Consider the following 26,323-nt stretch of genomic DNA (forward strand, 5'->3'; position numbering starts at 1 on the left):
TATATATATATATATATATATATATATATATATATATATATATAAAATTTTCTAAGTTATCTCCAATATCATTTAGTTTGCTTGCAAGCATTTTGTTTTCACAGAGAACAACATATTCACCAGGTAAGGCAGGTAATGCAGGTTATGTATTAATGACTCAGTTTGTTTGTGAATCTTTTTTCAGTTTTACAGCCTAAAATGGCTTCTGCCCCTGCCCTGAACAACTCAGGTACCAGTCCTCCATGTCGTTAGTGCTACTGTTGTTTATACTAACCCCCAGTGGCTATTTAACACATTCTACTGCTGCTTCTTCATTAACAAAGTCTGGTTATTGCCATTAACAAGCTTAGTGGGCTGCCAGTAGTAATCCTATGGTTAATATTTGTTTATTTATGTGTGAACCTAATTAAAACTGTTGATTTCTGAATAACTTGCAATTAACTCTATTCAATTTGCTTATGTAATGGTCAAAATCACATCAGTGCTGCACAACAATTATTTTAGAATATTTTAGAAGAACATAACGTAAAGGAGCAATAAGTAAGAAATTTGCTGCATTTACCATAATGTAAATTGTTCTGATTTGTCACTGAGGATGGAAATAATTACACTCCCTGTAAAAAGCCAATACTCTTAGTCCAGTTTTTCTCCGTTTAACCCTAGATGTACTATCTGGAACCCCAGTGCAGTGTGTAGCCCATGTTCACTTCCCGGCTCCTAAGCCAAATACATAAGAGTTCCCGGGGCTGCCAAAAACAGAGTGCCGCTTTATGCTGGCAAAGAGGAGCAGGCTGCAAACATGGAAACCAGAGAGAGAAGTGGACCACAAATAGCCTTAACAGCTCAGAAGTCTCAGCTTCCTTTAGAAAAAATTGCACATTAACTTGCTGTGACTGAATCATCTTCACTCAGCATCTTAAATTCAGCTGCACTACATCTTTGTCTCTCTTGATTTGACAACCTACGGCACATGGGGGGCTATGGGTTTCATGTGCTCCTATCTGAAGCTCTAGGCTTCAGTATTACTTATTGCTCCTTCAACAAAGTTGGTAGGAAATGATTAAGCTGTGGTGCCCTCTGCTGGAAATAAGGAAAGGTGTTTTTTTAAATAGATTATGCTTGAAATATATATGATAAATGGTTACAGAATAGATGAAATAAAGCATTTTTTAATCATAATTTATTTAATAATTAATTAATTTATTAAATGCAATTTTATTGAACAGTGAAAAAGCATTCAGATATATATTTTTTGTCTCCATATCATATGCTTTTCACCTAATTAATATCTAAGACTAAGATATTAATTATGGGTTAAGGTAATTCCGAAACACTTCGAAGTGTTTCAGAATTACCTTTGACCCCCCCCCCAATTCCAAACCTCCCATTCCAAATCTCTTTCTGATATGACTCATTACCTATACCACATCTAACTATTTTATGTGACTTTTCTCTGTCATTTTTATAGATCCTATGTATTCCAGTACTGCTAGTTTAGGAAGACCACAAAAGAAAGGACTGTTAAATATCTTCTCATTCAGCAAAAGGAAATCAAAGGTAAGATTTAAGATGTCAAACATGTTGTCAAGATGTTGTGAATTAAATAATTTCCTAAAACACTCTCTGTCATGTCATACTTTAAGTCAGACACAAGGTATCTGCTTCTTTATTATAGAAAAAAATATTTTCTCTCTGGTCGTATCAAACAGAGCATAGGTGTTTTGTTTAATGTTAACTGCATGAGGCTGTTTTCTAAAACGTATCACAATCAGAAAGGATATTATGTTGTGAAAGATTACTTTAAAATATTGGATTGTGAAATAGATTGACTAACTTCTAGAAAGCAACTGGAGAAAATACTTTGAGAATTACTAAATGCATGTGTGTGACTTTGAATGCTGCATGTGTATTTTCCCATCTATTACAGAGTGACAGAAATGATATGGACATGGAAGACTTTGATGAAAATGCAATTCAAAACTCAGACACAAAATCCAAAGTAAGTATCTGCAATAAAAAGATCAATGACATAATGTTTATTCCACACATATAGACTTAAGGTCTGCCTCAATCAGTTAAATTACTCATCTAACCTTCTGGATTTTAGGATTTTAGCTGCAGCATACCTATTAGAACTTCAGGTTATGAGGTTCATTTTGTCCTTTCTGTATAGCAAGTTAAAATGTATTTTACTTTCAATCTAATCAGTAAAGGACTGTTTGCAGCATGTTGCAAACAGCATCATGTAAGGATAAAAGCATGTATACATTAATGTCTGAAACATTCAGAATTCTTTTTTTACTTTACTAAAGTGAAAAATGTTACACTGTTTATTTATATAAGATGTAATGAAAACTAATGCATGTTAAAAAAAAACATTTTGGCTCAAATGTCCTTTAGTTGAGGGTTAATAAGAAGATTTGCATTACATCTTTATTCTAGTTTAGCTCTGGATCTGTAAAAAGTTGGTCATCAAAGCTTTAATAAATGGCCATTATTTTGGTGTTGTTGTTTTGCCATTTGTTCTCTAGAGGGCAGCAGCTCTCCCTGCATTTTTTCAGCATCCCCACTGACAATGCAGCCTGCTTTAAAAGCAAACCCTTAATAATAAGTGGAAAAAGGGAACGTCTTGCCAACAGGTAGACCAGGTTGCTATTAATAAAAAGTATGCGGAAGGTTAATGCACCTTAACTAATCAGAGAGTCAAGGTTGAGCTCATAAAATGTCATAAAATAAGCATCTTTGATAGATTTGTTAACAATGGATTATTTCAGGTTTCAACATTAAGAACCTGCTTTTAAGCAGGCCTTGGTAATACACACTCACACTCAGCTGCTGGGTTCTGCTTGTTAGATCTATAACTTAATCAAGAAGGGAGTCAATCGTATTAGGCGGAGAAACACTGGCCAGCTCTCTGCTCTTCATTTTACCGTCTCACTCTGTTAAAAAGCTGCTGGTTTGACTCAACCCTCCTATTTTCTGTCATATCACTAACACTGACCACTGTCTGAGTTGTTTAACTGTTTTAGTTCTTCTGAATATATATCCTATAAGTAAAATTTTCAATAGATTGTTAGAAAGCGTGGAAAAAAGAGTGCATGGACAAACTACCAGACGTAGATTTTTAAGATATAATCAGAACAACAACTTGTATCTAAGGCTGTGGCAGCTAAGGTTTTTATTTGTGTTCTCATTGTCAGCCTTATCGTTGTTATTATCTGGCTATAATACAGCTCGGCTTTCGCCTCCGAAATGATTGCTTTTTCATCCGCTGTACGTTATCAGACCACACACATGCATCTGTTCTCCAAAGATTTCTCACTCATACACACATATACTCAGTGTTATCAGCTTGAAGGCATCAGATTACAATACCTTGGCTACATTAGCACTAAAAGCCAAGCCTCTTATCTGTAATTGTTCATTAAGGACTAAACTACTGTGTAGGTCAGGGGAAGAGTGTGTGGTCCTGGAAAGTGCTGACATTTCAAAAATCATTGTGTCAATAATTCTGGCTCAAACTGAAACTAATATGAAGTTAATTATTAAAAAAACTATTTGATCATTTTGACTGGACCCTTCTTACACAAAAATATGCTTTCTAATTGACCTTTGTTATCTCTTTGAACCCAGAGCTTACTGTACCCCATGTATTTCGTAGTATTTTGACTTAAAATAGCAGGATAACAGATGTTTGGCCCAAAATATTACACAATAGTGTACCATAGAAAAATATCTGAGCAACATTTTATGTTTTTCAACTGTTAATTGAAAGAACGAGGGAGAAATGTGAAGTTTCTACATTTCCCTGAAATAACCCATGCTGCTTTAATACATCTGACAGCAGTGGTGTCAAAAGTACACACATTTGTTACTTAAAGAGGAACGCCATTTTTTTTTACATTGGGCCCTTGATTTACGTTATTACATCATGTTCTACTCACCCATATGAGTTTTGTGTCATTTGGAGATGTTCTGAAGATATTCCGTTAGGTTATATCCAAGTAACGTCTTCCTTTGGGCAACAACTTGAAGGCACAAACTAAGCTGTTTATAATTGATTCTTTATGGTACGCCAGCATTTATAACATGTAGGCCAATCACTGTCCCCCAGACATCCGCGGTTATATTTTTTTATATTTCAATTTTTTTTTAAACAAAGTCAAGTGTGTATGACATCATCCATGCACGCCGGCTACCGTTCATTCTTCCTGTCTGCTGAACTGCTGCTAGTTTTACTCACATGCCTGGAAGATGTCTAGTGCTACTACTGTACCACAAATTATCTCGCTCTCGAAATGGAATTGAACGATTCAGATTAGCTAGCCGAATGAATAGAAGGGGTAGAGCGTAGCCGCCTGTGGCTCGGGCTGCTTGTCACAACTCCAGTCGGGCACGTGGATGACAAGCCCGCTCTACCCCTTCTGTTCCGGTGCGCCATCCAATGATCTGCATTGGATGGCGCACATGACATGAAATAAATATTTATAAACATTAAACCGAAGCTAAGAGTAACGAGTAACGTTTGTTTTAAAAATTTAAGGAATAGAAAGTACAGATACTTGTGTGAAAATGTAATGAGTAGAAGTCAGTAGTAGAAAGAAAAGTAATGGAGTAAAGTATTGATACCTAAAAAGTGTACCTAAGTACAGAAACGAATATTTGTACTTTGTTACATGACACCTCAGTCCGACAATTACCCTAAGTAAGAAGCCAAAGATATAAGGTCACGTCTAAACGTCTTCAAAGTTCCAGTTATACCAATACCAACTATTAATAAAAGATACAAATCTCAGATTATGTTTAAAGGGGTCAAAGGTGACTCAATTTCAGTGGAGATGTTCAAAAAGCTTTTATGAGTTGTACTCTGATTGTTGTAAAACTTGAACTTCCCAATAAATTATTAACAAGAAGGCATTTAAATGGTAATTGCCCTGTACTTATAGAGTATATTATACCTTTCAAGTCAGGAGACTCCAAGCACTTACTACACCGACTCATTTATGCACACATTAACACACTGATTGTGGCAAGCTACTTTGAGGCCACAGCTGCCCTGGGCCACACTGACCTTAGTGAGGCTGCTGTACACAGGCACCACCCTCTCATCAAGGACACAATAACTGAGAATGTTAACCTTAATTTTAGTCTCAAATGTCTGTCAAACTTTGTGGTTTACTTCTTGCACTGACTGGCATTTTACTCCATCGTTTGTCCCATCAACTCTTATCTCATAAGCTTCCAGGCCTAGCTGAAGAAAAAGACCCCACAGCATGATACCGCCACCACTAATGGGCAGTGTTACTTTTTCTTTGCTTGTATACTGTTCAGTTTCCATCTCATTTGACCAGCACATCTCCTTCCACTATCCATTTGCCTACCATACTTTCTTTTACCAAAGGGTTTCTTCATGCCACTGTCAGTAGACTGTGCAATTCTAGCTCTAGAGGTCTACAGTTCCCCCAAAGTTACCGTAGTCCTCCTAATAACTTGTCCGATTAACGCTTCCTTGTCATTTTAAGTGGATGGCAATGTAACTGATCCATACACTTGATGTCTTTGTGTTCTATTTAATGAGGACTTGGCAGAATAGGTGTGACTATACTGATGTCTAAAAATACAAAGATAGACAATATTTATCCATCCATCCATTTTCTTACACGCTTATCTCAAGTGTTGCAAGGGGTGCAGGTGCCTATCTCCAGCTGTCTGCAGTTAAGAGGCAGGGTACCCTGGAAAGGTCACCAGTCAATCGCAGGGCAACACAGACACACAGGACATACAACCATTCACACACACACTCAAACCTAAGGGGACTTTTTTAGAGAAGCCAATTAACCTAACAGTCATGTTTTTGGACTGTGGGAGGAAGCCAGAGTACCCAGAGAGAACCAACACATGCTCAGGGAGAACATGCAAACTCCATGCAGAAAGACCCCTGGGAATTGAACCCAGAACCTTCTTGCTGCAAGACAGCAGTACTACCCACTGCGCCACTGAGCAGCCCAGACAATCTTTAGTAATCCGATAATCATATCCTCTTCAGAATCAAGTCTAATCATGTATTGGTCGAGATAAAATACATTTAAGTTTTTAAGGTGAAATTACGAGGAAAAAGCTGATGATGAATACTTAACTCACTATTTTACTAGGTCTTAGTTGTTTCTTATTCTTGTTTAGAAATACATTACTGATTCATACATTTCCTTTCAGAATGCTTAAGCTCTAAATCCCCTTATGCCATAAACTCTGTATGAACTTTACTGCAAAATCTTTCTTTTCCCTCTGCACTCTGCCAACCCCGCCGAGGTCTTTAAAGAAGATTTTGATATGCCTCCCTCAAACATTCTTTCAGTTATTCATTTCTGAGGTCTATAAAAAATTGCACAACCCCTCCACCCCCCAATCAGTGATCTTGGTTGAAATAGACTTGAAAGATTCAGCCAGAGGAGAAATCCTTCCATCCTTTAATTTTAACAACACTGACTTTTAGGTACTTGCAGAATGAAAAGTATTCCAAGTTTAAATCACAGCAGGTTTAGCAGGCTATTATTGTCACCATAAGCAGTCAAATGCTTCAAGTAATGCATTATTTTGAATTTTCCTTATCTGTTCTACCTGTACCCCTGAGTTAAATGCACTGTTAAAAACTGCAGGATGTGAATGATACTAATAATTATGCAGATTTTCTCCAGGTTCTCTTTTATGTTTCTCACATTATTATAAAAACATTGCTGACTTGGATTCCCCTCCTAAGTGTCAGAGAACATTTTGATCTATATTATCCACTTGCAGTTTTGATATTTCTAACTGGGTCGAAGGAGTGAGAGTGAGCAGGTGAAGAAGTCAGATAGAGTTCATGTGGATTTCTTCCTTTGAAGATTATTTTTTTTATTTTTTTTTACTTGAAACTTGTTCTTTTTTGGGGGAATCCAAATCACGTCTGCTTCCCCTCCAGCATCCCTTTTTTGTTTCCATCACCCTCAGTTTGCTAACAGCCACACGTCCTTCTGCCGTTCTCTTATTCCTGTCATCCTGTGAACCTATCATACCACAGACACAGCAACTCTTCAGTCAACCAAGAGTTGTAGCATTTCATTTTAGTATTTTACCCTTTTCTTCTTGCAGTTTTGGTTTGGACTTTGTTGACATTTATTTGTGGATTTGTGTATTGAAAAATGTGTTATATTAGTTATTGTAACAAAACACAAATACTACTAGTGTGTTACGGTTGTTGTCTAAGCTTGTTTGTTTGAACTTATGCTTCTTGGCCTTCATTAGATGGAAACCATTTCTTCCGCGCCTTTAAATCTTTTATTGCAACTTTCTGATATATTTTAGCTGTTGTTTCTTTCCAGATCTTTGTATGTTGTGACCTTGGGCATTGTTAATGCTAAATGATCAAAGCTAAATGTCCTTTCTTGTCCTTTTATATTGCATTCAAGCATTATTCGAGACTCTTGGTTGATTTGCTTTTTTTATATTCTGCTTGGATCGTGGAGCTGCACATCATTGTGTGGTGCCCCTGTTGCGCCAAGGCTCTGTTCCTCGCTGAGCCACAGGGAGGCTCAGATTTTCAAGAGCACTCAGGCCTCTCTTTGATCACACATCCCTTTTTTGTTAAAGTGCGTTCAGTCAAGAGTAGCCATCCTTTGAAAGTAGGTTTGCACTTTCAGCTTGAGCAAATAAATGCTTTGATATTGGTAAGAACCAAATAATAACTTATACTGCTGCGCTCTTTATGTTTCAGAGAATCTGTATGTTTTTTGATCCCTGGTTAGACAGATTTAGACAAGTTTATACTCCCAATGGGCAAGACATGTCAGTAAGTATGAGAGTTATTAACCGACAGGATGTTTCTTTGGGTAACATGTTTGAATAAAATGTGTCACACCTCATTATAATAAAATCATCACTGGAGAACATTATGTTTGTTAAACTCAAAAATGTTAAAGTGAAAACAATAGATTTTTTCTCACAGAGGTCCAAATTTTAATGCAAATTGCTCAATATTTTAGATTTTAGAGAAAGATATTACATAGAACCTAAAGCCATTGTGTTTATCTCACATATGCACGTGTACTTTATATTATTATTTTATAACTTAACTCCTTTCAATCTTCATGTTATCCACAGGGGATTTCCACCGTGTCAGGGGTCTCCTATGTAGAGGGATCTTCTGGCTCCTTGGAGCAGTCTCGGTCCTTCACTGATATTTCTACAATGCATGCCAAAGCAGAGTCCAAGAAGAGGCGGGCCCCTGCACCACCTGTTGTCCCAACATCCAGCCAGAGGAACCCAAACTTTAAGAACAATCAGGTGAAACTCACTAGTGAGATGAGATGTCCCACTTGTTGAACACCTGTCTGTGTAGATACATGTAGTTGCTGTCCAACATATTTAATTTTTTATTCAGCAAATCAGAGCACTGGTTTATAGCAAAGAAACCAGGAGCCTGTTTTTTTCTTAAGGTCGTTAGAATACAAAGAGCTCTCTAAAACTAGCATTCTCTCATTCTGGGAAGCTGCACAGATCACCATTCAAGCTTTCTTCCATTCTCCAACTTTCTTTACAGTTTATGCTTTTTTTGGAAGTTTCTGCCTAACCAAAAATTAATTTGGACATAAAGAATGGCTGGGATCCCTTTATGTTCAAATAGAACAGACAGAAATCAGCAGATAACAAATGAACAACATAATCCATTAAACTTATATAATCAATTTAAAAACAGCTCATTAACCATACTGATTTTAATTCGGCCATTTGGTTTTCATCTTTGTGCTTTCCTTATAATGTGGTATTATTGCAGTATGGTTTGAACATTTGTTTGCCACCTAACTTTCTTCCTCTCTCCCTTTGATACTGGGTTCTGTGTATTCAGAGGAGCCTGTACTCCTAATGAATGTTACTGAGGAGCAATATTGTTCCCTTGTTAACACGGAACATTGTACTATTCTCAGTGGCTTAATTAAACACACAAACAAACAGACTTCAGAGAAGCAGAAGTTGTTTCTGAGTAGTAATACCTAATGGAAATAGCATTAGGTAATACTACATTTGAAAATGCATAAGCAAGAGTAAATTTTCTGAGTTAACATTTAATTTATAACTTATATGACTGCAGATTTACAGTACTTTCAACAATTACTGCTCTTCAAGAGTCAATCTGATTTATTAACAAATACGATTGACTTTGGTCTCTCACATGGTCTCTAGAGGAGGAAAGGGCCCATGGCATGACAGGTCGTCCACCATACTTAGCAGTTGGCCGGTGTGATTTTCACATATTCATCCTCTACTTCACACCAGAACCATTCTGTAATATTTGTTTGCAAAATCCAAATCTTCTGAAATCTTATCTTAGCAGTGCAGACTTGCAGATACAGAGTATCTCAAACTCAGCATGTTGTGACATTAGGACAAGAGAGGCTTCTCTTTTACTATGTGGAGAGAGTCAAAGGAGACTCTAAAATGGCACCTTTCATGCCAGGCCTCTAGCTGTGAGGTTTGAAGGAACCTTCACCGTCTTTTGGTTCTCAACCGGCCTTGTTTTTTACAGTTACATTTTGGTTTAAATTATTACTTTTCTTACGGCGGTTTTGTTTTGGGTGCTCTTTCCATGCAGGGTTTGGAGGGAGACCTTCTGCTTGTTTGCTGCTGCTTATTAGGAGCTTCAACACAAGCAGCTCTCTCTCTTCTAAGGTCTCGCTGTATGTGGTTTTTGTCTCACAGTTTAACTTGATTATTTTCTCGCTTGATTATTGGTGGGAATTTGCCTTAACCTAAAAAAAAATCGACTTTTCTTTGCTGGAGTTTATTTTGGGCTTTTAATTCTTTACTGTTTTATTAATCTATCGTTTCTGTCTAAAGAATACATTCTTGTGTGATCTCCCTGTATGTCAATCCAACATAATGGATGTAGACCTGTAGTAGTTCCCAAACTTAAAAGAAAGTTTTTGCAACCTCGTCTGACAAATCTTTGCAACAGTTATTTATTTAGTTTTTTTTTCCAACAGTGTCCTGTCTGGCAATGTGGCATTGAGAATAAATTGCTTGATGCCAAAAAGAGCCCAACAGATTTTACTTTCACAAGAGGAGCAGTACGGCTATCGCCATAGTGTTCAGCTTGTTTTATGCATATAAAAAAGAAAAAAAGAAAAAAAAAATCTTTGCAACAGTTAAACAAAGAAAGTTAGACTGCAGTAAATTAACTACTCCCCTTTAATTCACAAAACTACAAATTTTAAAGTGGGATTGTTTTGTCTCTGTGTTGCCCTGCGATGGGCTGGCTACCTGTCCAGGGTGGACCCCGCCTCCTGCCCATAGACAGCTGGACCCCAGCAGTGATAAGCGTGACAGAAAATGGATGGATGGATAATTTAGATATAGAAAAAGTTTCCAAATGATTATATACATTAAATACCTGAGTATGACCCCTTTAAAAATGAGGATGTAGATCAATGGTTTCATTCCGTATTGATGTAATCAGATCATTAATCATTTCATTATGGGTTGATGTGCATCACTGTATTGTATCATTTTCCAGGACTTCTATAAACTGTGGTAGGTGCTATGAAAATCCCACATGCTAGGGCTAAACAAGGATTTTTTTTTAAATCTTATTCATCACAAAATAAATCATTTTTGATATCCTACTCTGTAGAAACATGTATTGCCACTCCAAAAAGAAACTCAATGTTATTGCTTTGCTAATTTTAGGATGTGTAAATTAGACTTGAGAGATTTGAAATTTTCCACGCACCTGTCAGCCTGAGAGTTATGACTGACACCACATCCCAGCTGCAAAGACACCTTTGGGACGCTGCTAAACAGAGCAGGAGTTGGAAAGGTTATCTGAATAACCGATGACTGGTCTAATAATAGATCTCTCTGCCTTACCATTAGGAAGTGTCAGTCTTTGCACGATGTCATATGTATTTATGCAGATCCTTTGGTTGCAAGGTCGCAGTGTAGTGCAGGTTCCATCTCAAGTTTCATGTCTGGGGATTTCTGGTGTTGTTGAAGCAGATCTGGGACAAGCTGTTAATGGGTGCAGCAGGTCTTATCCTCAACTCACCGTCTATTGACATTTCTGTATGTTTATAAATGGGTGATTTAGAATAGTATACAGTGGAATTTTTGGAGACATGATATGATGAGTGGTTAGAAAAAGTGTATCAACAGGAATATGTCTTAGGACAGAGCTGGAATATAAGGGATTCCCCGTTCACCTGTAAACGTTTTAGACTTGTTATGAAAAAGGATTTAGATTTGTTGAAGACAGCTAGGTCTGATCAAAAGCGTTTCTTAAGGCCTTTGGCGTTGAAGAGCTCTGCATTACTTCATGCTGTTAAACAATTGTACATGATGAATCAAATTGCTGCACAGTGAGAAGTTGTACTCTTTTTATTTGCTTCAAATGTAGCAATGTTTTTGCCTCAGGCGACTGAAGAAATTGGCTCATCTGTGGAGAACCCTCTTGATCTTGTAAAAATGTCAAATTGTTGAAGTCACTTATTAAGGGTGTGTCACACTGTAGAAGTTCTTATGAGGGTTTTTTTCATTTCATTTTATTTGTTCTTTCTCATGCCATAGTTCACCCTCGGTGTATCAAAGAACCTCTGTCTTTACCTTACATTTGCACACTTACATTTCCAAACATCTTTGAGAGACGCACATATTAGGAACATGATAGCGGGCAATCTGAGCACGGCTGTTTATTGTGACTGTCCTCGTTACTAGGGCCCCTTTGATCAAAGAAAGCTTATGTGGTCAACTAATTTGACATCCAAGATGTAGCAATGGATACTGACATCATTAATCAGGCAATGGAATGATGAGATTGAAAAAAGCTTTAAAAAGCCATTACAGCAAAGATGATGTAGGCTGGCCAGAGAGGGGATACAGCTACATCAACCTAAACAACAGATTTAGGAGGGATCGGCTCTCTTTATTCTTGATTAAAAGATACTTGTGCAGTAAAGATTTTTAGGCAAGTAGGTATTTGCAACCCCTTGCAACAAATGATCAGTTTAAAGTAAGTGGAGGTTTTGTTACATAGAACACATCACATAGGCCTCTATGTTTTTATTGCTCTTATTTTAGCTAAAATATGAAGACATATCAGACAATATTTATTCTCTCTGCACCCCATTGCAAAAGCTTAAATCGTCAATATATAACCATTTGCATAAGTTAAATAAAAATAGAGCTGATAGTAGGCAGAATACAGTGGGGTTGAGTACCTGCATCACTGCTCTCAGCTTACATGAGGACACAGCAGGATAAAGGTTCAAACCAGGATAAACAGCTTTAACAGAGCTAGAGTAGAGAAGTATTAAAAGCAGCAGGGGGCTTTGATACCTCATTATGTTTTGCTCTGTCTGTAAATTGTATTTCAAATTAATTTTAGGTTTTTGTGTACGTAACTCACTGCTGTGTTCGTAAAATTCACCTCAGCGTTGGATCCATACAGCTACAGTGCAGAGCCTTCTGGCTGTAGTTACATGAAGGGACCTAGGGAATTTATAATGAAAGCTATTTTAGCTCACATCAAGGATTCAAAAAGACTCTTAAGGTAGACTTTAAGAGTTTGAAAAGTTTGACAGAAATAATGTTGCTTCTATTTTTCCAATTAAAAACAAAGAAACCAATCAAGAATCTGTTAACTGATCTTTAAAAAACATTAATATCTACAGTTTACCTTTACTGGACCATTTTCCCCATTTATTGGTAAAAAACTGAATGTAACACGTGCATTACATTACACATGACTTTAATGGTTGAAACAAACAACATCAAGCAATAATGTACACATCTAATGATTTGTGTGCTTGGAGGAACTTAAGTACGCCACAGCATAACATAAACAAATGAACAGTTTCATTTTACAGACCTTCACATGCATTTCTTTTTGTTTTTGGTGTTTTATTTTGTTCTACATCATATCTTTTTAATTAGAAAATTTCATTAGATCATCCAGGGTCCATTAATTCACCTGCCAGAATAATCAGGAGCGCTCCAATGTTAGAAAGTATTTATCTGTGAGCAGGTCTGCTTTCTGTGCTGTAGTCAGTGTGCAGACTCTGAAACGCAGCCATATCCAATGATATATCCCGTTACATGAGCCTTAAAAGTTGCGCATTGGATTGGCAGTCGTGGTTGTGGCATGTCAGCTGTGGGAATTTGTTTTTCAGTTGCTTCTCAGTTTGCTCAGTAGAGGAATTTATGGATGGTGTGGATGAAATGGGATCATTTGTCCTCTGCACTATTTGGACTGGAAATATAGTGTCTAGCAATTGTATTTATACTCGTTGCACATTTATCACATTCTGTCTCATTATAACTCAAGTCTTCAGTGTGAAGCATAGAGCTGCACGAAGTAGCACAGAGAATCTCAATCGTATTTTGATTATAAAGTGTATAGATGAACTAACAGGAAATACTTTTTATTCCTGCTAGTGCAACAATATAGAGATGTTTTTAGATCTTTTGTTATAAAGATAAATATTCTATTAAATTTATGGTTGTTCAAGCCTTACAGTGTATCTTCTTGGTCTCTTTCAATGTCATTTAGAATGATACAATGAAATATGAAAACAATGTCATTATACACAGTTAATGAAATAAACTCTTTTTAGATTTAGTCTTAAAGCATGAAGAGTGGATGTTTATCCACCTGCCCTCTGGCTATAGTATCACCCCAAAAATGTTTTGGAAACAAAACATTTTTTTTCCAAATCAGTTGGATGTGCTAGAAAAAGACGTTCAGCGGTGCCAAAACCAACAGGCAGCACTCTCTTTGTGTGATCCTGTCTGTATCTGTCTCTATTCTGTAACTCTTGTTTTGGTTGGATAGTGCTACAGCTGAAAACAGCAGGTTTTTTGCTCCCACAGATCAAACTGCATGTCACATTCTCCTGTAGGATTCTTCACATTTTCTCTTGTTTTCTCTGTGTACAGACGTACATTATACCAACTTCAATGTGTAAATGGTCATATCTCTTTTAAGTTTTTCACATTTTGTCACAGTACAACAACAAACTTTCATGCAGCCATCTGTCTTCTCCTGCTAATCCTGTCAGAGTTGCGGTGTGGCCGGTGCCAATCTTTGGCAGTCTATGAGCGTAAGGCGGGTTACACCCCAGTTTTGCAGGTGCTTTTTAGCCGCTCAAAACACAATGTTGCATTACAATTTCGGATTGTTTGAATTAACCTATGAAACATAATGTTGTACCAGAAAATTATCTCATGTCTTCCTTATGAAAGTTCCACCTCTAGTCAAGCACACATACTTCCCACAATCAGGACAAACATAGTTTTGTAACAAAGACAAAAAGTTAGCTGCATTCCACCTCAAAACGCAGGAAATAGCCTTTCAGAAAGTCTACAATTCAAAATATATAAAAATTTTGTGATATGACATATTTATGGTGGGTAAATTTTAGTTTTGTCTTATTAGTTGTGTCCAGACTTACGTACAGCATTGTACTTTGTGAAACCATCAACCAAACCTAAATCCTCTTATTATGGGTTAGTTTGAAGCTGAAGTCTGTAATATGATAGAAAAGGAGGTCCAGCGTTCATTAAGAGAAAATACTGTGAGCTTTCTCTGCTTGTGCATAGTCCTTGACGGTTGTGAGAGGCAGGGAAGGGGCCAGGATTAGGGGAACCTGGCCCCTCCTTTGCAGGACAAGCTCTGTTTGGACTGTTCAAAAACGATTGTATAAAATCAGCTAGGGCAGATTAGACAAATGAATACACATGAATGTTCATGTTGGGTTCAAAGCAGCTAACCAGGTAACTAGTTAACCAATATACTTTTTGGTTAGATGGGTTGTTACTGACTATAGCTCATGTTTTGGTTACATTAAGATTACCTATTGGCTTAATTTCCTCCCTGCTATGTTTTTTATACAGTCTTTTAAAACGTATTATTTCACCTGTTGAAGAAAGGAAAGCGGTAAGGAAAACTTTGAATATTAGGAAGTCAGTAGAACAAGTTGAACAACAATGAAACTGGGTCAGCTATGTGTCGCCTGATCCATTTCTTCACCCTTTAACCCTACCCTCACCCCTTACTGGCACACATTGTTAAAACCTTCACATGAAACCTCTTTTCATCCTACATTCACACCCCTACATCTTTATCATAACAGTGACACAAAAGCACATGGCAGCTGTCCTCTAGCCTGCTGCTTGGAGGGTGTTTATTACATTGGAGTCCTTCGTGTTTGGCATACTCACATTCCTCATTAGTGCTGTAATGTCTCTCTCTTAAAAAAAGACCCTTATCTGCAACTGTTGAATGGTAACTCGCCCAGGTTTGTTTGTTCAAAGAGGGAGCCCTTAGACTACTACAAAGTGAAAAAAAATCAAAAAGACATACCAGCAGACACTAGTTCACTTTATTTTATTGTTGTTTTTTTACGTTTTCTTTCTATTTCTATTTTACTGACCTAAGAAGCTTTGATTAGTTCGCAGGAGTCCTGTTACATCTACAGTGGCTTGTAAAAGTAGCCTTACCACTGAAATTTCTTACATTCCACTTTTATAACAACAGACTTTAAAGTAATTTAGGGGTGTTGTGTGATACATAAACACCGACTGGTGCACTGGTTTGTGAAAGGAAAGGAATACATCTTAGTTGTTTGTTTGCTTTTTGCTATTAAAAAGGAGAAGTCTGAACTGTGAATATTGTTAAGTTTATCATCAGGGATCATTGAATTATCCAGAAGAGACCACCTGTGTGTGAGGATTGTTATAGAGGATTAATTGATAAAAGGCACCATCAAATGTGTAAAGTAGAAGTACGCACCTTCCGAAAAACAGCATCTGCACAATGAAACCTAGTGGTGGCAACATCATTTAGTGGGGTCCTTTTTTTTCCTAAAAGGGGACAGGAGATTAATTAGCATTGAGGGAAAGTTGGAAACTTTAGAATAGGGTAGAGTTTGCCCTTCATCCTCCAGACAGCAACCTTAAATTGAAAGCTAAAGTTACAATCCATTTTTTCTGCAGAGTTGTTAATGAATAATACCCACCAAGCATGATGATTTGGTCGGAAAACTTGCTCATTTTTTTCTTCCACCTAACCTATTTATGTGGTTTTATGTTGGTATTTCACTCACATTTCACATTTAGGTTTGTGTGTGTCACTTTACTGCAAAAAAACAAAACAAAAAATCATATCAAGTAAATGCAGAATGTATACTTTGGTAAGACTTTAGAGTCTTGCTTAGAGCTGAACACTTTCCCTTTAGTTTTTTAAGTTAGAAGTGAAAAAAAACAATGCCTCTTATTTCCTTTTTTGTAACCTTTGGGATTTAGATGGCTGGAGTTTTTATCTTTTTACAAAGATTATATTGAATATATTTTCTCTCATTCACATTGATATAGAGACTTCTATTTATAGCAGTTGCAGTTTTTCTGTCAATGTTTTTTCTCTCTGAAAAGGGAAGTTCTGCATTATCATTGAAAACAAGTCTCTTGAATGAAACTAAACAGAACAGCTTTGTGGTATATACAGTTTAATGTACGTATCTCTCTAAACTGTGACCTACCCAACTAAAGCACATAAAAAGGACTTAGAACTGATAGCTAGTTCTTTTGAGGGTATAGATTGCTTTGAATGTGGCTTAATATAGCTTGAAGCCTTATCTTCAGTTCCTTCCTCATAAGTGCATGCTGCAATCCCAGTCATGGCGCCATAAGCTCAAGAGAGCAATACAGATTTAACAGACCCAACAATCCTATCTATACTGTGCAGTTCAAGCCATTGCGATTATAATGAGAGTGGGTATGCATCTGCTGGTCAGTTAAAGCCTCTGCAGTCTTCTTTTCATAGCACAGGGTTCACTGCAGTTTTACTCTGCAGGGAAAACAAACACACATTCCCATATACATATAGAAATATATCCATGTCCACACACACACACACACAACGTGAGCCTTCTTACACATAGGCATCCATCTTCCAAGGCAAGTCAATCATCCATTGCAGCTCAACTTTGGCCCATTTCCACGGCTGTGTTTGTATTCATGTATATATGAATAGTGGGTTGGAAGTGAGGCAGGAGAGCTGTGAGGAAAACGACGTGGAGTGTGTTAGTGTGGTGGGGGGGTATGGCTTTCTATAGAATGCCATGCATTGGGTTCACTGAGTTTGTGTGTGAACCCTCTGCACCTGCAGAAAGACAAGTTGGCCTGATCTCTTTTCTGCCCTGTTGAATGATGCAACCCTATATGCAACTCTGGGCATGTTCTCTGCTGAATTTCTGAGAGAGCCGAAATAGAAGGCAAGTGCTATTTGGAAGGTTTTTTTTTTTGTTTTTTTTATAGTTTTTAAGCTTATCTTACCACAACAATCCAAAATCTTCAGGCAGTGGTCTCATAAAGAGAGGGAGACGCACTTTTAAAGAGCAGCTTCATCAGAGTACAAAAAAAGAGATAATTTAGAACTTTTTAGTTTAACAGAATTTTCTACTTGCTGTCAGACAAAACACATGATCCGTCCTTACATCCATCCATCCATCCATAAACTTTGTGGCATTTTCTTTTAGGATGATACCCGTTTATTGGTGATTTATACAGGCAGTGTGTGTTTTTCTCTATTGATGTTTTTTCTAAGATAGAACCCAAGAAATATCCCTGTAAAAAGCACAGACTGCTACTCTCTCACAATACCACAAGAGCAGGTTAAATGAATTGTTTGGAGACCTTAGATGTTTTCAGTTAAAAAAAGGAAAGTTGTCACTCTAATGGTTTGAAGTCTCAGACCTCTGCCAGCATTCCACTCAATTTGATTACTTTGCTGTTAGCTTGTTTTAGTCCTGACAGATTCAATTATACTGAATAATCTATGCTTAAACCAGACATGCATACGGTGACTTGCAGAAAGCATTCATATCTCTTAGAGATCTGTCCACATGTTTCAGTTACAATGACAAAACATGACTTATTCAATTTTATATATGTGAATCTTTAACATGAATGATTTTTAGATGCTCTCTGTCCAATCTGACTTTGACCTCCTCTGCAAGAAATGCAAATTTTTATGTCTTCAGGTTTGCAAACCTGATCAAAATATAATGCACAGTCCACTTTGTATGACTTTCGTTGTACCTTACAGTTATGTACTTCTATTTTGTATGATATAAAATCCCATAATGTTGTTGATTTATGTTTATTGTGAGGCATTGTACGTGGATAGATTTAGCATAATATAACTTCTACAACCTTCCTTCTTTTATTTTCTGTCAGGAGGTTCCCGGTTCAGAAGGCCAAAGGAAGCGAAAGGCTCCCCCTCCGCCACCCACTCCCTCTTCTTTAGCCCAGGACTCCGATGATAGTTCTGCACCTGTTTCCATTTCCAATCCTCAGGGCAGTGTAATTCCTACCCCAGTTCCCCGCACCAAGACGCCGCCACCCCCCAAGTTCTCTGATGCCTCTGTGATCATACAGGCAGCAGAAGCACCTCCTGGTAAAACAGCACCTAAGCCTCCACCTGTGCGCGACGCCACTCCACCCCTGACCTCTCCATCCCCCAGTTCTCCAACCCCGAGCAGCAGCACCTCAGACAGCCTGGCTGTGCAGGACTCCAGCTCTGAGCTCAGCCGCAGCCTTGATGACTCAGATGTCGACCTCGACCAGGCTGGTTCCCGCTGCAGCACCAGTAGCACAGCCGAAAGCTCTCTGCAAGTTGAGCCTGCAACAAAAAAGTCCAGCACAACGGCCAACCAACCATATAAAGGGGCGAATTCAGACAGCAGCTCCAGGTCAGACAGCGAATCGGCCCTAAACCTCAAATTGGATGAAGCAGAGAACAACAGACACAGCGGAATGGGTAAATAACTTCACTAGCACTACATTTGTTTCATAAGGTCAGCACAAATTTATTGATATGTGTTATTATTTATAGTATTACCCTCTGTAATTTAAAGCTACATTTGAAGAAAAAAGATAAAAGGTAGGATAATGTATTTCAGGTGAACGTTTGACAGTGGATGGGACAGACACCTATGGCAAACTGAGGCAGTCACAAGTTGTATGGTGAAGTTTCCTGCCTGTCTGTCCTGTAGAGACCTGAGCTGTCACGCTGAAGCAATATCTGACTCTTTAACTGTCAGAGGTGATGTTTATACCTTGCTGAAAGAAAGAGGGCTTGTATGCCTGTGTGTGTTTGATAGGAACCAGTGGAGCTTTTTTCCCCTCTCTCTTAATCACAGTTCTTGACACAATGGAGTGCTTGTCTTTAACTCAAGCTTATCAATCATTCAAGCTTCATGTGTCGGTAGTTTCACCTTCTCTCTATTTTCTTTATCTGTCTTTCTTTCATAAGCATGCAATCACGATCAGGATTTTGAATAGCTTGTAGATCTTCCGGTAGATAAATCTATCCCACATTTAAACTACTTGACCTTTAGATGGCCTTTTGTTAACTTATATATAACCCAGAATATGCTGTCTGGCAGGAACAAAGATTAGAGAGGCATGGACCTCAATAAGGATGAGAAGAGGTGAGAGTGCCAGAAGTGTAGAGAAGAGAGCGTGGGAAGGTTTTGACAGAAATGGCAGGGTAACGAGGCAGAAAAAGCGAGATCGGCAGAGTTTTAAGGAGAGAAGGGCTGCTGGAAAGGCAGATAAAAGCAAGAGAAAGGTTGAAGTATGAGATGACTAGTTTATAAGGCAGAAAATGAGAAGCAGTCAGCAAGATAATTACTGTATAAATGCGGTATGACTGCCTGTCTGACATTGTCAACTATTTTTTTTATTATTTTTTTATAGTTGATTATTATTATTTGTTTCATTATATATACATCGAAAAGATATAATGAAATGAAACATTTTTTCTTTGTGAGCAGAGGAGACTTCTCTAGCCCATCCTATCAGACAAATGTGTTTAAATTGTGTTTCAGTACTTATGCAGTGGCATTACCCTCCTACCCATTTCACACTTACATTCACAATCTGATCTTAATCCAAACTTAAACGGTTGTTGGACAGGTCAATAGATACACATCACTTAAACACTGCACCTTACACTCTACATAGAAAATACCTCTCATGTGCAAAATCACATTACAAATTCAACCCAAGTGCTTTCCTCTGCAGAGCACTGATGCACAGCAAGGTAAGAAATTATGTGTAATAGCAGATTTAGAGATAAGTTTGAACCTTTCGTTCATATAATCTCTTCTTTATGAATTAGTAACCAGCCGGGGTACGAGCCGTAGGGATTTGATAGTCACTGCATTGCAGTTTGGGTTTTAACCTGACATACACCACTGTCTGAAGGGGCATTCAGTGATTTCTGGGAGCGCCACAGCAAGTTCACCACTCTGCATTTCAAATGCAGTGTTCACACCCAGGAACACGTCATCAAATAAGAGGAGCTTCAGCTGTGTCATGCTGACACCCTACCCACGTGAAAAAACTTAGCAAATAGACTGAATGGTTATTGCTACCTTAGTGCAGGTTTGTGCAGATAAAACTGTCATTTGTGCTTATTTGTTTTTTATGATAAAATCATTTTTAATTACGGCCGATGATGTCGCCATCGCAGCAGACGTTGCGCTCATTTCCTGATATAAAGTTATTGCATAACATGACATCCCTTTGCTTGTATTGAATATAACAGTAGACATGTTTACCTTATTTAGTGGCTGGAAATATTGTTTAATATTTAGTAATTACTTCAGTTTGGACGTGCCGTTACCCTATTTTGCATAGAAGTACTATGTAAATCCTCCTCCCTTGCCGTTGACACTGTACTCAGTCTGAATGGACCTTTGAAATATATATTTTTAATGCTGGTACATCATTGTGAAGCTGGTTCTAGCTTCCTTTTCAGCCCCTTGGATTCCTGTATTCAGTTTTACTTTCACAAAGATGTCTCAAAAAGAAATGATAGTAGTTGCTTACTTGCATGTGTTCAGAGTTCCTTTGAACATTAAGCTGTTAGAAATCCACCCTGTTATCCAAGGGGATGAACATCAGTTTGAAGTAGTTGTTTGTTGTAGGTGTGCTTGTCAGGGTGTGGTTGTGGGTTTGTGGACTATTGTGCAGAAAACCAGAATGGAGCAGCATTATAAAGATTTTTGAGATTTATTAACAAAAGGTACTTAGGGCAGGGGGTTGAGCAGGCAAGCAAACAATAATGAAGTACCTAAAAAGCTGTCTGTAACATGGGAATAAAGCAGATTAGCCAGCAAAACAAGGGGGGAATGGCAACTAAAATAGAGGATAACACAGGTGCAGGTAATAAGGGAAACACAGGTGAAGTGAATCCTCTAATCACTGAAAGCTCTGACTAAGAGAGGAATGTTTGGGAACCTATCTCAACATTTTTATTAGCCATTTGTGACAGACCACAGTCCAGACACATTGGAATTATTGTACGTAAAGAAATTTAACAAGAATATAACTAGTATTAAACATATAAAAAAGATTGAAAAGATAAAATATAAAGAGGTAACAGGACAAATAAGGAATATACATGTCTAATAATAACAGGTGACGTGTTAGGAACTCACACTAGGAAGTATCTGTTTATGTTTAAATTAATGTCCAAAGTGTGGATTTGCTGTGAGGGAGGTCGTGGTGTTCAAAGTCATACATTTCATTGAATATTAATAAATAGACAGGGTTGTGGGTGGGTCACATAGTAACATATTACGCGCAAGCACAGTGAGGTAGTATTGTTCATTTGTTGTCAGATCAGGATTTTGGGAGCCTAGCCCCGATCCCCGATCACAAAAATCAGTATTTGCCGATCACAGCATCAAATCCATAAATGCTTCAACTGCTGTCTTATGTTCATCGACATTGTATTATTAGGTATCAAAATTATAGGAGATGAGAAAGTATCATAAACTGACGACTGTTTTAGTGTAGGAGGCTGCAGAAATTAACATTTTTAATCAAAATACTGATAGAGAAAATAATGTTAACAAAGGATGAAACGACAATGATCTTAAGAGTTTAATAGGCGGCTTTAAAAAAAAAAAAAGTTTTAATTTCGCCTTAGAAGGACTGTTATGTGGTCCTACCTCCATCTCCTGCAGTCAGCTTTTAGAGGTTAGCCTTGGCTAGCCATAGCCTCTCGTTGCTAATTCCCCCTCGCTGGCTTCTGCCAAAGTACTGCTGTTCGACTCCTGGCCAGTTAGCCTTGCTAGCAAGCTGCCCAGAGAAAAACTCATCAACAACACAATGACCGGGGGGATTAAAATCGGTGGTCTTCATAATAATTGGGCCAGTCAGCGAACGTGGCCGATCACGTGAATGTCTGCTGATTTCTGAGCACTGCCGATTGACCGGTGCAAGTCTAAAAATAAGCAAGAGAAATAGGCAAAAAAAATCCTGTCAAAAATGTAAACATAAGGCTGAACTAACATATAAAAGTTAAAAAAAAACAAAAACATGACAATGCTCCGCAAATGGTTCTACTGAATTAGCTCTTCTCTACAGTGTTTGTTCTTACAGATTCTCTGCTATAACAAGTTATTTTGTATCTTTGACACGTTATAAGAGGTCATCCTATTTAGCAGTCATCCCTCTCGCACAAATAGCATTATATGTTAGGAAAAACATATTTCAATGGTCACAAAATGGCCACTAATTGTAAATGTAGTCAATTTTCTCGGTTTTAAGTCATGGTAAAGAAACAAATGCTCTATGCATATTAAATTGTGCCTTAAGTTATGTTTCTTCTTGTAGTATAAGCCGTATTTCTCTATTACCAAATAACCCGGTACTTGTTTTTCTCCCCAAGTATTGGCGTACTTGGGAAAAAACAAGTGCAAAAACAAAAAGATAATTGTTTGAAACATGGTGGTTGAGTTTTTATTTCTAAAGCATTCCCTTATATTAAAAATAATATAACTTTGCATTTCTGGAGAAATGCAAATGAAACATTTTACTTAGGCTATACAGCCAGATTCTTAAATGTATAGATCTTCTGATTAAGTTTATCAACCTTTAATTTACATAAGTATTGGTGACAATTTTACACAGTTATTTAGCTACTCATATTCCTGGCTTGTCTTGGATATTTTTAGGCTTTTGTAGGAAATAAACATGTTTTACACCAAGTAAAGCCTTGGTCTTACTTTTCTTAAGCCTGTTTGTCCTCTTTTAACCGTTGTTACTAAAGATAGGTTTACCCTGTAAGTAAATCACACAGGAGAAATACCTGAATTTCTAGCGGGGCTATATTTTCGTTCCACTGCTATGACCAAACATAATCAGGACTTGTATTTCTCTTTGGCGCTGGTCTCTAAAACAGTGAGTAGAAAGTTCATGATATGCCGTAAGACAAACAAAACAGACGTGAGGCTCACTTAAATGAGGCATTGCAAAGCAAATTTAGTACCTGAAAGTTCACCTCACTCTGCAAAGCCAACTGACACACCAGATCCTTATCTCTTTCTTGTGCAATGATAACCTGCTGCCAATGTGATATCTCTGTCAAGAGGAGCCAATTAAACACAGAGAATACATGCACAGGGCCAGTATAAGAGAGCTGAAAACATAAATTAATCTAATGAGAAGAAAAGCCTGGCTTTTAAATCATTCGATCGTAACAGGCCCCAGGGCATCGGTTACAAAACATCGTGTTAAAAGCATCTTCTTATGGAAGAGTCCCTTTGTTACATTATTATGCATGTCTCAGAGATGGCCTTCATTTACTCCAATCCTGATTAAATTATTTTGCCGTCATATATCCATTCACGCTTAGTTATAACAAAGTCGTTATGAAAGAGTTCTGTTACAGCTTGAACATTCTCTGTTATGCTTCAAAAGTTTGGTTTTTGCCGCTCAATTAATCCTGCCTGTCAGAATATTTTTCGGTTAATGAAAAGCTTCTGGTTTCTCTTCCCTCAAGTTTACTAAAATACAAATACACTTAAGTGAAAATGTAAAAGAGGAGCATGCTTAGCAGAATTTGTACAGCGTTCTATAATCAAGTAAATATAGACATCTATTAAGTTTTTTTTGTCTTCTTCCAACCCCTTTTTATTAGTAAAAAGATAACTATGGTTAGACAGATTCAAATATTTGAAATGATAATGATAAAAAAGAGAAGCAGGATAGCTTGATTTATAAATTTTTTTAAGTCTTTGATAAGTATAATGGAATACTAACGGCTACGTTCAGACCGCACACCATTTCAGCAGCAAAAAAGCTTCTGCTGCTCCATTTTTGATGCTTGTACACATAAAGGTCAGACATGCCTCAAGAGCATCTTTGATGCTCCTGAAGTGCGTCCAGTAAGGTTAGTACGGATGCATCTGATGCTTCTGCTGCTCCTGTGTTTAATGGCAGAGAGTGGCTTTGCTATATTTGCTTTGATAAGCTGGTAAAAAGTAGCTTTAATATATTTTAAGCTAGAAAGTCCACCTCAAAACATTGTCTGTGCAGTCAGTTTATCATGATTATGATCCTTCCCTAACATATTATCTTGCTGACAGAGCCGCTCAGATCCCCGAATACCGATGGTGCGCTGTCAGGAGCTGCCACAGGACGGGTCGCCTCTTTGGGGTTTTCCTCTGCTGTTCATGGCGACTGGAAGTAGATGTTAGTGTTTTTCAGGCATGTGGTACAAACTGCATGCATCAGGATAAATAAAAGCGAACATTTGCTGGCAGGTTTCGACATTTTAAGTTAATTTAGGCGTTAATAAACTGTTTCACTGGAGTGATCATAGCTTTCTGCATCAGCAGCGCTGTGTCTGTCTCACTGCCAGCTCCCAAAACAGCTTCTCTGTTTGAATGATGTGGCACATCGAGCAGCAAAAATTTTATTTTTCAAAGTTCAGCAGCTGCTGCTTGTAAAGCGTGTCACACGCATGAGATGCTCCGTAGGTGCTTCAGCTGCTCAAATGCGTCAAGATGTGCTGCTCCTGCTGCTCTAGATGCAGGACCCTTTGCTGCATGTCAACCATAGGCTTTGAATGTAAAGCGGCTCCTTCTGCTGCCCAAAGCATCCATCTATCCATGCATGCATGCATTCATCCATCCATCCGTCCATGCATCCATTCATGCATCCATCCATCCATCCATCCATCCATCCATCCATCCATCCATCCATCCATCCATCCATCCATCCATCCATCCATCCATCCATGTATCCTGGAAAAGTATGTGGATCTGTTGTAACTCTGACAACGCAGGCAAAACACCATGACCTGAACCATCTTCTCTAATTGATAACTTGCATCTCTTGTTTTCATGTGTTGGTTCTATATAGATATACTCTATTCACACCCTATAGGTCACATTAGAAGCTGAATTAAAAATAATTCTACTTTGTTTTGTCTAAGTTTTTAATCAACTCGATCATTTGTTTTAAAAAACACTGAATTGTGTTCTGAAACCTCAGTTTCAGTTTAACTTTTTTTTTGATTGATTGATGTTTGGTGCTCATGAGGACAAAGAGTTTCACATCTCTGAATGTCAGATGAAGGGGCATGTTGGTTCTTCACGGTCCATAATGTCAGGTTAAGGTCAACACTAATCAGCTGGAGTGCCTGTTATGTTGCATTTATACAATACCTCAGAGTATATTAAATGCATAATGGAGGAGATTCCTGAGTGATGTTGAGCTGTATATGTAAGCAACCATCTGCTCCTGTACATTTTCTCAGTCTTCCAAGCCAGATGACCAAAATTAGATTTTTTGTTTTTCAACCATCTCAATTATTCTGTGATTCTTTCATCTCTAATCTGATCTGTTCTTTCCTTTGTCCCCCACCCCACACCCTGTCTTTAGTGTACTGCTGTGGACCTGTGCTTCTGCGTCCCAAAAACTCCTGAGGTCTTTTCTATGGCTCAGTTCTTTCTTCACCTTGGCAGCCGTGTGTCTTCATAACTCTTTTACTGTTGGACTTTGCTTCCCTTTTTTGCATCTTTTCATGCTTAATTTGTTTCTTTGAAAATATTTATCAATCTTTTTAGTATTTTATTCTCCTTTCTTATCAGAAATTGTGTCTTATACACAACTTGCATGGTTTTACATTTTATTTTGGCTTTGTATAAGTTAAGCACAAAGGCAGACTGTGATTGGCTACCTAGAATGTGGTCTGAGGAGGGTGGAGCAGAGCTATTTGATACAGCAGATATATTTGATAGCTGCAGATCAATAGGTGGACAGTGGGTCATTGAGTACTTAGTGTAATGCACTGGTTTAGAAAACCAAAACCTGAATATATATACCATATATGGCACCAGTTAAGGGGGCTATAATCTATCTGAAGCATGTTAGTTTTTTGTTTAAAAATTGTTTCATTTTACAGTCTAACAAATAACAAAATACTTATAGTAAA

The 26,323-nt window shown here is 37.8% G+C and overlaps 1 protein-coding gene across 5 annotated transcripts in view; it reads left to right on the forward strand.

The window, feature by feature from the left end:
- Positions 1-26,323, forward strand: part of LOC107101585 (protein cordon-bleu-like) — a 78,659-nt gene that overhangs the window by 36,551 nt on the left and 15,785 nt on the right. For 3 of the 5 annotated variants that reach the window (XM_015400549.1, XM_015400551.1, XM_015400550.1), the window contains 5 exons: positions 185-229; positions 1,469-1,557; positions 1,928-1,999; positions 8,137-8,319; positions 18,262-18,844. In XM_015400549.1, the coding sequence (XP_015256035.1) occupies positions 185-229; positions 1,469-1,557; positions 1,928-1,999; positions 8,137-8,319; positions 18,262-18,844 (972 nt within the window). The remainder of the gene's footprint in view (positions 1-184; positions 230-1,468; positions 1,558-1,927; positions 2,000-8,136; positions 8,320-18,261; positions 18,845-26,323) is intronic. The other 2 variants (XM_015400552.1, XM_015400554.1) reach the window with 2 other exon arrangements.

The sequence above is a fragment of the Cyprinodon variegatus genome, unplaced genomic scaffold, assembly GCF_000732505.1.
Source record: "Cyprinodon variegatus isolate N-32 unplaced genomic scaffold, C_variegatus-1.0 Scaffold1116, whole genome shotgun sequence".
In the NCBI taxonomy this organism is placed as follows: domain Eukaryota; kingdom Metazoa; phylum Chordata; class Actinopteri; order Cyprinodontiformes; family Cyprinodontidae; genus Cyprinodon; species Cyprinodon variegatus.